The 16,537-nt window shown below is 54.2% G+C and overlaps 1 protein-coding gene across 2 annotated transcripts in view; it reads left to right on the top strand.

Annotated features, from left to right (window-relative positions):
* The first annotated feature begins 6,207 nt into the window (after positions 1 to 6,207).
* Positions 6,208 to 16,537, top strand: part of STAT1 (signal transducer and activator of transcription 1) — a 34,206-nt gene continuing 23,876 nt past the window's right edge. For both annotated transcript variants that reach the window (XM_008146505.3, XM_028153205.2), the window contains exons 1-5: positions 6,208 to 6,337; positions 9,838 to 9,966; positions 10,815 to 10,959; positions 12,479 to 12,577; positions 15,727 to 15,816. In XM_008146505.3, the coding sequence (XP_008144727.2) occupies positions 9,839 to 9,966; positions 10,815 to 10,959; positions 12,479 to 12,577; positions 15,727 to 15,816 (462 nt within the window). In that variant the 5' untranslated portion in view covers positions 6,208 to 6,337; position 9,838. The remainder of the gene's footprint in view (positions 6,338 to 9,837; positions 9,967 to 10,814; positions 10,960 to 12,478; positions 12,578 to 15,726; positions 15,817 to 16,537) is intronic.

A 16,537-nucleotide genomic window follows, 5' to 3' on the forward strand; every position in this document is an offset into this window, starting at 1 on the left:
GGGAGCCCTGACCGCAGTCGGAAATGTCAGTCTCTCTGAGGCTCCTCTCTAGCTTCCACCCATTTCCTGGCCCCCAGGCAAGCAAACAGGGAGAGGCCGATGTCGGATGAAAAAATAATTTGAAAAAAAAAAAAAAGGATTTAACATAACCTACCTTCCTAACAGGAGATTCCATCTTATCAGTCCCCTCCAGGCCCCGGAATATTTTTTTCTGCCAGCTCAGAGCAAACAAGCAGCATCTAATGAAACACAAGGCAGATGTTCAAAATATTAGTCCTGTTTTCACATTCCCCCTCACCCATCCCACACCGATCACCGGTGTCCACTCTGCTAACCCCTTTTCAAATGCTTTGTCAGGTGAAGAATGTTCTTCTTCACATTATGGCCCCAGTGCTGGGCCATAATTCTTAACAGACCTTTCCAAAGTCATTTTTAAATCTCTTTTTATGCCTCAGCTCATCTCTCATCTCATCACTTTTCCCCAACAATGGCTTCTTATCCCCCACAATTGTGCTGAGTGTAGGTGCCTGTGCCTGAAGAAAGACCGCTCCCAGTGGACTTCCTCAAAGTCTTGAGGGAGCGAGGAAAGTCCCCAAGGAACCCTAAAGTACGACTGCGAGTCTGCAAACCCAAGGGGGTTTTCTTCGCCTCACGTGGCTCAGGACGCCCGTGCACGCCCCCCGGTGGAAGGAGCAGAAGGAGGGGGCACGCCGTACGGTGCTCGCCGCAGGTGACTGTGGCCTAGACTTCGCCAACTGGCCTCTGGGTGCGCACACTCCGATTTCTGACACAGACTCCAGTCTTCTATCTACTGGCCATGAGCACTGACTGACGGGTGAGTGCACCTTTAGAAGTCTGGCTCACGGAAGTATCATTTAGACAGTAAAATGCACCCTTTCCTGGCAGACCCGTACGGGTGTGGAACCACCCTGTTCGACATAGAGCATTTCCACCCGAGTCCTCCCAAAGAGGACACCGTGAGGACAGGGTGAGAAGGACGCGCTCTGCAGCACCTTCCCGTAAGCACAACAAACAACTCCGCGTGGCTTCCGGCGTAGGCAGGGCGCTCCATTGCAAGTGAACTGGATCGTTTCAGTCGCTGCTTAAAATCTTCACATGGCTCGCGATGCTCTGGCTTGGCAGTGCTTGCCTAGAGAGTATGAGCAGAATTCCGCAGGGTCGTGAATTTGGATGGCAATCGTTAGGAGTTTATTTCTACCAACTTTTTGCTGAAACGGAATTTCTTTTAGGTAGATACAAAGCCAACAAACCATACCCTACACCATGTGTTCGTCACAGTTGTTACATTTATCTCAAAATATCGCTTATGCCAAGCACAGTTTTGAAATTGCATTCATCAGACCCGTTGCTAGATCTTACATAGTACCATTAATACAGAAGCACTTACCTATATATAAAAGGCTAATACGCAAAGTGTCCCCTTGGGAGTTTGACCGTGAGACTGGGAGTTTGATTGTTCACTATGATGTGCACTGACCACCAGGGGGCGGTGCGGAACGAAGGAAGGCCTCAGCTGGCAGCCCCAAGGAAGGCCCCAGACTGCAGCCAGAAGGTCCCAATCAGCCCTGATCGCTGGCCAGGCCCAGGGGTCCTATCCATGCACTAATTTCGTGCACCGGGCCTCTAGTATTACTTACTATATTACATGGTTGGTGTCACTATTTTGATATCTTTATATCAGTGTTTTGGTTTCCTTTTGAATCTTATGTATTTTATTCGACTAAAAACATTATTCCTTGAAGGAATTCATACGTTTCATTAGACTGCCAGAGGGGTTCCTGGCACAAAAAACAATTAAGGTTCCAGTTCTGGACCATAATTCTTAACAGATCTTTCCAAAGTCATTTTTTAGTCTCTTTTTATGCTTCAACTCATCTCTCATCTCATCTCTCATGACTTCTCCCCAACAATGGCTTCTCAGCCTCCAAATCATACACAGGAGACTGAGTGAACTACTTTCAGTTTATTTGATGGTCATGCTCACTCTCACCTCTCTCTGCTCTATCCTCTCAAGTCTCCAGCCCCATCTCATGTACTGGATTAGGTTCATCCATCCTTTAGGCTCCAAAAGGCCTTCCTTGCAAACACACACACACGCACACGCACACACACACACATGCATGCACACACATGGCTCAGGTCACGTCACGCCTGCTTCACATCCTCCAGCTCCCAGCACGGTTTCTATCACCTTTGTTGTAAATATATACCATCTGCCTTCTTCATTAGACTCTCTGCAAGCTCTGTATGTCCATGAACCGAGAAGGCTTTGTTCATAGGTATTCCCCTAGACCAGGGGTCCTCAAACTTTTTAAACAGGGGGCCAGTTCACTGTCCCTCAGACCATTGGAGGGCCGGACTATAGTTAAAAAAACACACACTATGAACAAATTCCTATGCACACTGCACATATCTTATTTTGAAGTAAAAAAACAAAACGGCAAAAACACCCGCATGTGGCCCGCGGGCTGTAGTTTGCCCTAGACTCTAGTACTCAGCTCTCTAATAAATATGTTAATGATTTGGTGTCTGAACACCTAGAGGATGGTAATGAATTCCTTCCTTTCCTTTACTTCTTGGTCTGCCTGCAAGACTACACTAGAATTCCGTTCATAATGCCTCCAAACTCTAAAATCATGGGACAGTCCCCAATATTAGACTTCAAACTGAATAACCAAAACACGCTTGGTATTGCTCAACCAACATAGGGATTCCCTTCTCTGTCACCCCACTCTTCACCTCCAAACTCTGTGGCAATGCTCTGGAATGACACTGTTTGATGATCTTACCCTAACGTTCCTTCCATTGAGGTAGCTCATGTGTGCCAGGCATCCCAGACATCTGCCCACGCCAGAGTTCCGGAAACTGCCCCCCTAACCCCTCTCATCAAACTCAGGGTTTTCTCCTCCTGCCCGGTAACATGCTCCCCCACACTGTCTTCCGTAATATTTCAGTCTCACCTTAGATGTCTCACCAGCTGCCTCTGAGGGAAGAATCTCAGAGGACGCCTAGACAGGGTGGGGGTGGGGAGAGGTGAAAGGGTGTGGGAGAATGGCGCTCTCATGACACCCCTTTAGGGGAGCCCTGGCTGGCATTGCTCCGTGGTTAGAGCGTGGGCCGCACACCCACGGGTCTAGAGATCAGTACTCAGTCAAGGGCATGCACTTGGGTGGCAGCTTTGATCCCCAGCCCCTGCTGGGGGCATGTGTGGGAGGCCACCAACCCATGTGAGACCCATCCGTCTGTCTCACACACACTCTCTCTCATCTTCTGAAAGATGAAACAGAGGGCCCGGACTCTCAATTTTTTTAATATTAGCAAAAGCCTGGAATGATAGATCCTCCCTTCCCCCAACTGATGGACGGAGTATAACGTAAACTCCACCTGCAGCCGATCATTCCTGAACACTTTATATGGACTGTACATTGAACCACCAATCAGCCATATACCCTAAGCCCCCAATTCCTAAATCCCTAGGCCCCTAACCATGTACCTTACATGAAACCACCAATCAGAGTGGGCTGAGTGCCCTAAGCCCCGTCCCCTCTTTTCCTTCCCTTAAAAGGCACTCTCACCCCGGCTCTCTCTCTCTCTCTCTCTCTCTCTCTCTCTCTCTCTCTCTCTCTCTCTCTTCCCTTTTCCCCCTCTGGAAGGCGGCCGGCAGGGTGATCTCCAATAAAGCCTGTGTCTGGTGTCCCACAGTCTCCGGCCCTCCTCTGTTTCATCTTTCATCTTCCTCTCTCTAAACTCAATTAAAAAGCAGGAGGGAGGCAGAGCAGACCACGCAGGGCTCTCCCGGGAACGCTGGAGGCCTGACGTTACACAAGTGCCACGGGGCGGAGTGGTGTCCCGGCCTGTTTCTCCGTTAGGTGGAGGTCTCCATCTGCTTTACGTAAACAGGCAGCAAGCCTTCTGCACAAGCCCTCCCGGCTCCCTTCCCCGTGCAGTTCCCCCCGGGCAGAGGGCCGGCTTGGTTTAAGGCTCTGCGGTTGCCTTCTTGAAATTTTTTCTTTTCTTTTTTTTTTAAAATATATTTTATTGATTTTTTACAGAGAGGAAGGGAGAGGGACAGAGAGCTAGAAACATCGATGAGAGGGAAACATTGGTCAGCTGCCTCCTGCACACTCCCCACCGGAGATGTGCCCACAACCAAGGTACATGCCCTTGACTAGAATCGAACCCGGGACCTTTCAGTCCGCAGGCTGACGCTCTATCCACTGAGCCACACCGGTCTCGGCTGAAATTCTTCATACAGTTTGGAAAAGGGGCCCCCATTTTCATTTGCACTGGAACTTCTCTGTGCCCTCTCCTTGTAGCTGGAGAAGACGCACACCCCTCTGCACTACGGGGGTCCGAGGAAGTGGGGCCCGGCTCTCCCTCCAGGCTGGAGGCTGGGTCCAGTGCGGTGGGTCCCCTCACCCTGGAGGCCCTCAGTTGGCCCCGAGGCCACCCTAAGGAGGCAGAGCCCTTTACGAGTGGGTGAGCAGCGCCCCAAGACATGAGGTCCGTGTCTCCTGGAACCACGCGAGGAGCCACGCAGGCTGCAGGCAGAGCCAGACTGCCCCTCTCCCAGTCGGCCCAGTGACCGTCATCCCCCTCCACCCGCCTCTCCCACCCCCTCGGCCCAATCCCCGTAGACATGCGACCCAGGAGAGAGGGAAGCCCTCTGTGGGTCCCTCGAAAGGACAGCCTGAGACAGCCAGCCCAGCCCCCTTCAACTCTGGTTCAAGGTCAGGGGCCCCATGCCGAAACCGGTGTGGCTCAGTGGATAGAGCGTCGGCCTGTGGACTGAAAGGTTCCAGGTTCGATTCCGGTCAAGGACATGTACCTTGGTTGCGGGCACATCCCCGGTGGGGGGTGTGCAGGAGGCAGCTGGTCGATGTTTCTAACTCTCTATCCCTCTCCCTTCCTCCCTGTAAAAAAATCAATTATATATATATATATTTTAAGTTAGGGGCAAAAAATAAATAAATAAATATAAATAAAAGTCAGGGGGCAGAGCTCGCAGGCGCGGGAGGACCTGAGCTAGAGGGTGCAGAGGGAGAAGCGAGGTTAGGACGGGGCGGGGGGTCCACAGGAAGAACAGACGTGGAAGTGGGACAGACGGGTGAGCTTCCCAGCACCTGAAGCGACTGGACCATGTCCCCCTCCCTCTGGGGTTCGGGGCGCCCCCACTCCCGCCTCCACCCCCTCGCGCTGTGCAAGGACCACGCCTCTCGAGTGCGGCCCCGGCAGGGAGCGCGGGGTGCGCGCGCGTGTCCGCCGGGGGGTGCGGGGATGCGGCGGGCTCCGCGGGAAAGCCCCGGGCCCGCGCCCGCGCCTGCGCACTGCGCCCGGCCCGCTTTCGCTTTTCGTTTCCCCTCAAGTCCGTGCCTTCTCGGCCGCCGAGCGTTTCCCCGAAAGCACGTGGGGCGGCTCTTCCCCCGCGGCGCGCCCCTCCCGCCGCGCAGGCCCGTGGCCATGGGATCCCCCCCCCTCTCCGCCCCCAGCCCGGCCTCCCGGCCCGGGGCACCTCCCTCCCGGCGGCGCTCCCGGAAGCACGGACTTCACAGGCGTCCCCGGGGGGTTGGGCTGCGGGTGCAATCGGGGAAAGTGATGAAGAAAGATAAAGGAACCCGCCGCCCGGAGCCACCAGCACCCCCCCTCCCCCGGCGCCCTCCTCTGTCCTGTGTTTACATTGCTCCGTATTCCTGCAGCGCTGGAATGGTCCTGTGCTCTCTCTGCTGCGTTTTTAAAAATACGTTTTTATTGATTTCAGAGAGGAAGGGAGAGGGAGAGAGGAACATCCATGATGAGAATCACTGATGGGCCGCCCCCGCACGCCCCCACTGGCTTTAGCTGCCAAGCCGAGCTTCTGAACGGCAGCCCTTCGCTGCAGGCGCTCGGGCGCGGGGTTGTCCCGCAGACATCGCCAGGTCTGGGCCTCTGCAAGCAGCTTCCTGTTCAGTTTCTCCCCAGAAGGTGAAAACGCAAGGGTCCCGCCGCCCCGTGGCCAGACAGCGCGGTGTCACTCACGCGGGGTCCCCGCCCAAAGGCTACAGAAGGACCCAGCCCATTGGCCGATCAGCGGCCCCGGGGGGGAGGCGGCGCGCTCGCGGAACAGCCGCGTCCGATTGGCTGAGCGCGGGGCCCTGATTGGTGGAGGCGGAGGGGGCGGGGCGCTCGGCGCTGCCTTTTCCCCTCGCCGGCACTTTCGGTTTCCTGCGCTGAGCCCGCAGGGAGGTCCCGCCTCCCCTCAGCGACGCCCGTCGGACCTCAGGCCCAGCAGAGGCGGCCCGGGGCGCCTTCGTCCGTCCCTGCCCACCCGGCGCGCAGAGTGAGTGAGCGAGCGTGGGGCTCCGGGCGCCAGGCTGGGGAGCGTCCGGGTCGGCGGCGGGGCGGGGCGGGGCGGGGCAGCGGGGCGCCGGGCCGGACGGGCTGGCCGCGCTGACAGGTGTACCGGCCCCCCTCGCCCCAGGGCCCGTGTCCAGAGCGTCCCAAGTTCGGTTCTCGGTGCTGGCACGGTTGCCCTGCCAGCCTTGCCCTGGCAGTAGAGATGGCATGTGAAATGCCATCACCCCCTCGATGCCGCCCTTCCGCCCCTTCCCACCGCACCCACGGGCTCCGGGGTCGGCGGGAGGCTGGGATGGGCGTGCGCCACCCCCGGAGGGCTCTCTGCGTTGGGAGCTCGGTCCCGCGCCCGCAAACCCCATAGTCTGCCCCCGAGGTGCTGTGTGCGGCGGCTGCTCAGACCGAACGCCCAGCCCCTCGGTGATGGGTCCGTAACTGTCCGTGGCAACCAAGGGGCGGTGGCCTGACCGTGGAACCTAATTGGGTCTCTGTGTTCAAGGCCGAAGGAGCTTACTGTCCTCCTAGAACATGAAAGGGATGGTTTCCTTCCTGCACGCCCCCCAGGCAGACAGCCCATCCTCCCTGAACTTCCCTGGCCAGTACCGAAGAGCCGGGGGAAGAGGCATTGGTGTGTGGCTGACTGTGCTTTGCGTGTTGTGTGTGTGGGCTGGAGAGGTGTTTGCTTTTGTGGGATGGAAACCAGACTTGAGCCTCCCCCATAAGCCAGGATGCAACCCCTGCTTCGTGAGGGTGCGGGACCCGGACCGGTTGGGCGGTGATATGGTTCGCCCTTCACTTCCCATTGCTCTCTGACATTCGCTAGAGTTCCAACTCCCAGACGGTTACTGAGTCCGTTACATGTGCAGGACACTGTCCAAGGAGCAGAGGACTTTTTAAAAAATATTTTTTGAGGCATGGTCCCTGCAACGTGGAGCTGACGTCATGCAGGGGGCCCGTCACAGAGCTCTGTACGGAAGGCAGGGGCCGGCGCTCCAGCAGAGGTCCGGGATGCCCCGGGCTTCACGTCGGAGAAAGCACCGCTGTCTCTGAGTCAGGCCCAGGCAGCTCTGCGGAGAAGGGGCGTCCGCACCTCCTTGGCACGCTGGCAGGGTGGAGAGAGGCCGACGTCTGTGGGGGGACGGTGGTCCAGGGCAGCAGCTGGAGCACAGCAGAGACGTGGGCAGAGCCAGACGCCCAGGGAGAGCGGGGGCCTGGGCTGCTTTGCTCATCGAGGAAGGGAAGGCCTGGCAGGATGTCAGCCTACGCGTGGGCAGGCTGGCAGTTGTGAACCACCGAGGGATGGGGTCCGGCCCGAGGGGGGCAGAGGCCGGGTTGGGAAGTCGTGTCGGAGGCCGGGACATAGGAGCGCTTGGGACTGGAGCCAGGGACTTGGAGGGGACGATCGTGCCGATCCCTGTGTTGGTAACACGCTTGGTAAGAAGGTAAGATGGGTTCTGGTTTTGTTGGTGTGAATGGATTGATTGCCTGCTCGGGGCCAGGCAGTGCCTCTGACCGAGTTCACCGGGTCCTAACCACCAGCCTGTGGACAGCCAGTGGGTGGCCTGGGGTCGCTTGCCTGGCCAGAGCTGTCCCAGCCTCTGCACGTCCTTCTGAGACGCAGCACGGGAGGAGGGTCCACAGATCCGGAGCCTTCCGCCCCGGCCCAGGACAGGAGAAGTGAGTACCGGGCGGCCAGAGAAAGAGCGCCAGAAGCGTGGGCCGGGTCCGTCCCTACGGGCACCCGTGACGGTGATGGCTCTGCCTGCCCACCGTGTCCTCCTCTTCCTTTGGGAGGACGTCTGTGGGGTCGATAAGACTTTGTGCTGCACACGTGTGCTCGCCGGCAAGCCCGTCCCTGCTTGCAAAGCCAGGCCCCTCCGAGGCCGGCGGGCAGCACTCCCTTCCACCCACTCCGAACGGCGTGGCCGAGCCTGGTGCAAACCCTGAACTGCATGGCGATGGGGGGCTCCCCACCTCCTGCCGGACGTCAGGGCTCCCTTCAGTTAGGTTTTGTCTTAATTATTCATCTTCAGGATTGCTGTGCAGAAATTGACTTACTTTATCCTTCCCAATGATCATATATTTAATGATGTTGTTTTGATCTTTAAGTTATTACTGAGACTTAAGACATTTTGTGCCAGACTTATTGTTTGCAGTTGGCAAAGAAGAAAACATGTCTCTTTTTTAACAAAAATAATCCATTTTAACCTATGAATCATAAAATGTGAAATACCAGTTTAAAGTTCTTTGAGTTAAATTACAAATGGGCTGTAATTTTTAAGAGAGCGATTTTGGGAGAGTTCTTAGGATTTGTCCTTAAGTAAATGTAGGTGTTTTGCATTTATTTGTTTGATCAAAGTACAGATTTATTTAAAGGGCATATTTATTGAACACCTACCGTGTGTCCAGCACTGCCCTGGAAGCAGTGAACAAAACCTTCCGAAAATCCTTTTCTTCTTGTGAGGAAAACAAAAGTAATCAAAATATGTAAGAAAATATGTGGCCCAGCCGGTGTGACTCAGGTTGGATTCCGGGCAAGGGCACATGCCCGGATTTCGGCTCGATCCCCAGTAGGGGGTGTGCAAGAGGCAGCTGATCCATGATTCTCTCTCATCACTGATGTTTCTCTCTCTCTCTTCCTCTCCCTTCCTCTCTCTCTAAAATCAATTTTAAAAACCTTAAATAAAAAAAAAAGGATAAGAAAATACGTGGTAGGTTAGATGGTGGTAAGTGCTATGGAGAAAAATGCATCAGGAAGTGGCATAGCATCTTCCAGGGTGAGAGGTGGTGTCCCTTTAAATAAGGCAGCCAGAAAGGGCTTCCCGAGAAGTTTAAGCAAAGACCTTACGATGTGTTTCCTGGACAAGAAAAAAAATATTGACTCCAAAAGTCAATTTAAAACACAGAGTGCGGCCCTAGCTGGTGTGGCTCGGTGGATGGAGCGTTGGCCTGCGGACTGAAGGGGCCCAGGTTCGATTCCCGGTCAGGGCACAGGCCTGGGTTGCGGGCTCCATCCCCAGTGTGGGGCGTGCAGGAGGCAGCAAATCCATGATTCTCTCTCATCACTCATGTTTCTATCTCTCTCTCTCTTCCTCTCCCTTCCTCTCTGAAATCAATAAAAAATGTACTTTTTTTTAAAGAAAGAAGTTGCTTTAAAAAAAACCAACCAGTGTGGAATCTGGGAGGGAAGGCGGAGGGGGGGGGTGTGAGGTAATCAACCAAAGACCTTGGGGGCGGGGGGTGGGGGGAGGCGGGCAGAGGAGGGTAAAGCGGGACACATGTAATACTTTCAACAATAACGGTTAAAAAGTAACAGCAACAAAACAGACAGGCTTCCGAATACAGACACTATGACGCAGTAGTGTGTGTGTATATAGCTCAGAGGCAAATTATGTTTTGGATCAAGCAAGGCATCTGCAGGAAGCGCCACGCTAAGCACGCGTCCCCGGAGCCTGGCTTCCACTCGTGACCGTCTGCTCTCCCTAGGATGTCCCAGTGGTACGAGCTCCAGCAGCTGGACGCCAAGTTCCTGGAGCAGGTGCACCAGCTCTACGATGACAGCTTCCCCATGGAGATCCGCCAGTACCTGGCCCAGTGGCTGGAAAAGCAGGACTGGTAAGGAGGGCGCTGGAGAGGGGGATGTTGCTCCGTGCTGTTCAAGGAGCTTGCTGACTCAGTGACGTGGAGCCACGCTGACTAGAAGATGAGCCTCATCGGAGCCACTGGGGTTGCCTGTTCCAGAAGAGTGTTGATTTGAAAGGTGGCACGTGTCTCTACACAGCTACACACGAGTCATTAAGCACTTTCACGCAGTCTTGTCAGTTTAATGATGACACGCTAGAGGCCCGATGCACAAAATGCGTGCAAGGGCCTTGGCCCTGGCCCCCGCCCGCCCGCTGCGGCTTTGTCCAGAAGGAAGGACGTCCTCTGGTCTAATTAGCATATTACGCTTTTGTTATTAGAGACCTCCTAAATGCTTTGGATACGTTAGGTAATGCGACACCAGTTACTGCCCAAGTTAGGATACAGGCCATGGAAAGAAGTTAAAAGAAACCATTAAAGCTGAGTTATGGTACAGTATTGATTAGAGAGATGAAGAGGTGATAGCATTCAGGCCATATCGCTCAAAGGGATCCATGTTCTGTTTTAAAATTTCTTTTTGCTGACTGCGGATGCTTTCGATGTTCCGAGAGTATTCGACATAGAAAACAGTCCCCTGCTGACCTCCCCTCCGGAGTTGGTCGCCATGAGCGGTGCTGTGCACAGTCTTGGAGTGTAGACTTTCTCAGGCTGGCTGTGAATAGCAGAAATATTGTGCCGACTGCCGCTGAAGCAGCGTCCCTGTCACAGGAAAGCGATAAACACGAAGGCAGCACTCACCGCTGTTAGCAGCTTCGCATGGAGGCAGCGATGACCGTGTCTGTTTGAGACAGCCCCTGGTAAAGTGTGGATGTTCCGTCTAGGGAGCACGCCGCCAATGACGTTTCGTTCGCCACCATCCGTTTTCACGACCTCCTGTCGCAGCTGGACGACCAGTACAGCCGCTTCTCCCTGGAGAACAACTTCCTGCTGCAGCACAACATCAGGAAGAGCAAGCGCAACCTGCAGGTACGCGGGGGGGGGGGGGGGGGGGTTTGCTAGTGGGAACGGCCCGTGTCCACATGAGTGTTTTCCATTCGCACACACTGAGCACACGCGTTGGCGTTTAGAAACGTTAAGACTAAATCCAGTCCCTCCTGTGGCGAAGACTCGAGAGCGCACGTAAGAGAAAATGCCAGTTCGTTCTGTGAACACGTACGGAATGCCGAGGTGTCAGCGGGTCCCTCGTTAGGCATCTGTAACCCTGAGAAAATGTGAAGCCGGAAACTTGTTTGGTAAAGGTTGCTGCTATTTAACCAGAGGAAAAGATTCCGTTTTAGAGCAGTGAGCTAGAGGGCCACGGCAAAGCCCACAGGCGCGTCCATGCCGAGCCCGGCCCGAGGCCTCGCTCTGCGATGGAGAGGAAGCCCGGCTCAGTGTGGCCTCCGGAGCCCCCGGGGCGGCGGGGCGCTGGGGCCGGGCCCTCCTGGCCTTGCTTCTCGCGGGGCTGCCCTGCGAGGAGAGGTCAGGGGCTCCGGGCCGGAGAGCGTGCTGCGGAGGTTTGGGGTTACCGCAGAGCGCTCCCTTGTCCTTCAGTCTGGCTCCCACGGCTCCTCTGTGTCGGTGGGCGCTCCTGTTCTCGTGGAGGCCAGCACTGTTGTTTTCCTGTTTCATAAAACAGCAACTGTTCCCCTAGGCCAGTGATGGCAGCCTTCTGAGCTTGGTGTGTCAGACTTCGCCAAAAAACTGAGCATAACTTGGGTAGTGTGTCACTTGGAGGAAAAAACTAACTCCAGGACTCTAGTCGCAAATGTTTCATCCTCAGGAGCAGCAAGTGTTTCATCCTCGGCATGCGGCCGCGTGTCATCAGAAATGGCTACGCGTGTCAGTGCTGACACGCGTGTCGTAGGTTCGCCATCACTGACATAGGCCGTGAGCACCTTGTGTTCCTCTGAGGCTGGTCTAGGGTTTTCTAACACCAGGGGATGAGGAATCCGATGAACTGCATAAACATTCGTTCTCCTGTCGACTTGGCTTGCATACACCTCTTATAAAAAGCCATGGTGGCTGTTTAAAAAAATAAAAAATAGAAAGCCATGATTGCCAGTATTTTGCAAACTACTTTAGGCAAGGAAGCAGAAAAATTGAGGAGGACGTCTCTGGTCTAATCGAAGCAGAGACCAGCGGGACGTCAGGGGTCATTTCTGCATCACTTGCATTGTCTCAGGACCCTAACTAAGGATCATTATATAAAAGAAAAATAGTAATTTAAGAAAAAATATGGTAGGAACCATGTATAAAAATACTTGTTTTTTTTAAATCAAGAAGTAATTGAGGTACCTGCACTTAATTGGAAAGTTAGAGCAGTTTTTGTCAGAATTTGTGAAAAGAATATTTTGATTTTACCACATATTAACTTCTGTAGAATTTAATAAATGCGAGATGAGGTTTCTCAGTGAATATGAACAAGTTCATCTCAATTTATAATGCACAATGGCTTAAACATTCTGATACTTAATTTACTTTTGTCCTGACCACCCGTATACAGGATAATTTTCAGGAAGACCCAATACTGATGTCAATGATCATCTATAACTGTCTGAAGGAGGAAAGAAAAATTCTGGAAAATGCCCAGAGATTCAATCAGGTACTTTTTCTTCTAATTGAACACTGATGATAATAATAAAAGAAACGCATTTATTTTTCCAGCAAGTATTACTGAGGTGGTGGTGAGCAGGCCTCTGACGTAGCCCCAGGAAGTGGGGAAATCAGAAGTAGGGGTGTTACGGACCAGGCTTGTGAAAGCACCTGATCTAATGGAAGAGACAACGAATAGACACAGTTCTTCCAGATAGGAAGGATCGCCATGGAGATAACGGGGCAGGGTGCTGTAGACAGTGATGGGTGGCTGGGGACTGGCTGTGTGGATCCGGGTCCGGACACTGTTCTGGGGTGTGGGGCAGTAAGGAGGCAGGCAGGCCCTGAGCGTGTTCTTGCCGCAGCCCAGGGTGGGGAGGGGAGGGCAAGTGGGCAGACGGGTTCAGTGTTGGGCCTGGTACCGAAGGGCTTGTGGTGAGGGCTCAGACGTGGGAGTGAGACAGTGAAAGGTCAGGGTGACTGGCCTGTAATCACTGGGAGAGCCTGTGTGCTGAGGCGGGGAGGGAGGTTCGGGGAGGAGAACTGGTTGATGGGACAAGCAAGAGCTTTGGGTTTTGTTTTGTTTGTTTTTAATTTACTGATCTGAGAGAGAGGAAGGGAGAGGGGAGAGAAAAAACACCGATATGTTGTTTCACTTGTTTATACATTCATTGGTTGATTCTTATATGTGCCTTGACCAGAATCAAACCCAAACCTTGGAGTATCAGGACGGTGCTCTAACCAACTGAGCTACACGCCAGGAAGAGCTTTGTTTTTGTTTTTTAATATATTTGTATTGATTTCAGAGAGGAAGGGAGAGGGAGAGAGAGAGAGAAACATCAGTGATGGGAGAGAATCATCCGTCAGCTGCCTCCTGCACGCCTCCTACTGGGGTCGAGCCTGCAACCCTGGCTTGTGCGCTGACCGGGAATCACACAGTGACCTCCTGGTTCACAGGTCGCGATCAACCACTGAGCCACCTGGCCAGGCCAGGAGCTGTGTTTTACGTAGGACGGTGATACCTGTTACATTTCCAAGGCAGCCAAACGCTGCATGGACAAGGCTGTGCTAGGACAAGACCTTTGAGCACGGTTTTGTTAAATCTACTGCAGACCGTCCTGTGACCAGGCCCAGCAGCTTTAAAGTAGCTGTGGCATTTGTCCATTCCTTCCTTGAGTGTTGGGCACAGCCCAGCGGGCAGGCAGTGGTGACACCGCAGTGGTGTGGGTGGTTCTGGCTGTGACGATTCCCATGTGAGGGGGAACGCCCGAGTGCACGGGAGTGTGCCCGTGGGCATCTCTCTAACAGACGGCCCAGACTCACGGGGCACTGTGAGGTGGCGGGAGCAGAGTGAGAGACTGCCCTTGCCCACGCACGTCCTGGGCATCCGGCCAGTCCCCTGCCTCCTCCCCAGGCTCTGTGTCCCCGTCTCCCTGTCACTCTGAATGCACCTTACTGCTCTAAGCATTTATTTTTATTTTAAAATTTTTTTAGCCCTAACCGGTTTGGCTCAGTGGATATAGCGTCGGCCTGAGGACTCAAGGGTCCCAGGTTCGATTCCGGTCAAGGGCATGTACCTTGGTTGCGGGCACATCCCCAGTAGGGGATGTGCAGGAGGCAGCTGATCGATGTTTCTCTCTCATCGATGTTTCTAACTCTCTCTCCCTCTCCCTCTCTGTAAAAAATCAATAAAATATATTTTTAAAAAATTTTTATTATTTATTGATTTCAGAGAGGAAGGGAGAGGGAGAGATAGAAACATCCATGATGAGAGAGAACCATGGATCGGCGGCCTCCTGCACACCCCCTACTGGGGATCAAGCCCGCAACCCGGGCATGTGCCTTTGACCAGAATCAAACCCAGGAGCCTTCCTTTTGCAGGCCGACGCTCTGTCCACTGAGCCAAACCGGCTAGGGCAAGCATTTAAAGCTACATATTACTTGTTTTAAATTCAAGCTGACTAGTCTGACCTGTGAACGAGAGGTGTGTTCCCCGAAGGCCTTAGCAACAGCGCCGTCATGCCTCTTCGTCACCTGGGTGAGGTCACCAGGGGGTGTCTGAGTTAGAATCAGACAAGGACCAGCCGCCCTGCCTCCCAGCAAGCTGAGGTGCAAGAGGCGGCCAGCCTGGGACCACACGGGGACTCCGAGGCTTTAAGACCGACAAGGACAGGGTTCTTTTTTTTTTTTTTTTTTTTTTTGAGAGAGAGTATGTGTGAGTGTGAGAATGTGTCTGTGACATGCATGGTGTGTGTGTGTGTGTGTGTGTGTGTGTGTAAACCATACTTCACTACCAGGCTCAACTCTGGTAAACCATTTCTCAGCCTGTAAATTAAGCTGGCTGCCCATGACATCATCTTTTTTTTTTTATAATATATTTTATTGATTTTTTACAGAGAGGAAGAGAGAGGGACAGAGAGTTAGAAACATCAATGAGAGAGAAACATCGACCAGCTGCCTCCTGCACACCCCCTACTGGGGATGTGCCCGCAACCAAGGCACATGCCCTTGACCGGAATCGAACCTGGGACCCTTGAGTCCGCAGGCCGACGCTATATCCACTGAGCCAAACCGGTTTTGGCATGGGTTCTTTTTTTTATTAAATTGATTGGGGTGACATTGGTCCACGTGAACATACGGGTTTCAGGTGGGGGTTTCTATGTGACGAGACCTGTATATTGCACCGTGTGCCCACCACCGAGTCCAGTGTCCTATCACCTTATATTGGGGCGCCCTTCTTCCCCCACCCCCTTCCCTCTGGCACCCACCACCCCGCTGTTTGTGTTCACCCGTATGAGTGAAATCATAGGAGTCCAGGGTTCTTAAGAAGAAACTTGTCTGCAGAATCTGAGAAACCCCGAAACAAATTGCTGTGTGGCGCCCGCAGCTGTGTGGGTCAGTGGAACATGTCTGAAGTGCCGTGTGTTTGTCTCAGCACGAACTGAGCCTGGTCCTTCCACAGCATTCGCAGTTCGCCGGCATCTCCTCCAGGGCCCTGGGAGCGGACCTGTTCCCTGAGGCACTCCTGGGGAAGCCTAGGGAGGAGCTCGGGGAGGTGTCGGAGGGCGCGGGGCGCAGGGTATGGACTTGGCTTTGGAGTGTGACCGGCAGGTAAGTCCCAGAGGAAAGGGTGACTGTCGGTCATGCGCCCCGTTACAGGCTCAGTCGGGGAGCGTTCAGGGCACGGTGATGCTCGACAAGCAGAAGGAGCTGGACGCCCGCGTCAGGACCGTGAAGGACAAGGTGATGGTGAGTACCGAGTGCCCGCGGCTCTCTGGGGAGGGAAAGGTTTCAGTGTCACCATAGCCACGCATCTCAGCCCTTTCAACAGTGGAGGAGAAACGTTCAGCCGAGGCCCCACACCTCCAGTAAACGAGTCGGAGACCCCAGTGAGTAGACAGACTCTCGGGCCTTCCCGTGTGACTGACAGACGCCGAGCTCGCTTGTACCGCTGCCTTTGCCCGTCACCCAGGAAACGAGGCGCTGCTGCTCTAATCGCCCTGCTCTAGCCTGAGGTCCCGGGTCCACGGGTCCACGTGGCCGTCATCAGGCACCTGTTTCCTCTCAGACGTGGATGGGAGAAAAGCGTTTCCGATTAGAGCAGAACGCCCCGTCCTTTTAAGACAAGCCTGCGAGGTGGCAGCGTGTGGCAATGGGGGTGCTCGGGGCCTGGGGTGGGGGTGGGGGTCCGCTCACGCCCTGCACTCTGGGGGCTGTTTGGGGGGCAGAGAGGAAGCCTGCTCTCCACCAGGCTGTGTCGGTGGAAAAGGCCAGCTGAGGAGGGCCGGGCCTCCCGTGGGTCTCTGGGTCACCCGGGCATGGGGTGCGTCAGACGGCGTCCGCCCAGACTCCGGGTTCTTTGGAGCAGCTCTCCCGCAGCCTCCTGGGGACCCCGTCACTGCAGTAAGGATCAGGGCCCCGTCCTGACGTAGTTTCTTTCCTTTTTTAAAAAAATATACCTTTATTGATT

Source organism: Eptesicus fuscus, chromosome 11 (assembly GCF_027574615.1).
Source record: "Eptesicus fuscus isolate TK198812 chromosome 11, DD_ASM_mEF_20220401, whole genome shotgun sequence".
In the NCBI taxonomy this organism is placed as follows: Eukaryota; Metazoa; Chordata; class Mammalia; order Chiroptera; family Vespertilionidae; genus Eptesicus; species Eptesicus fuscus.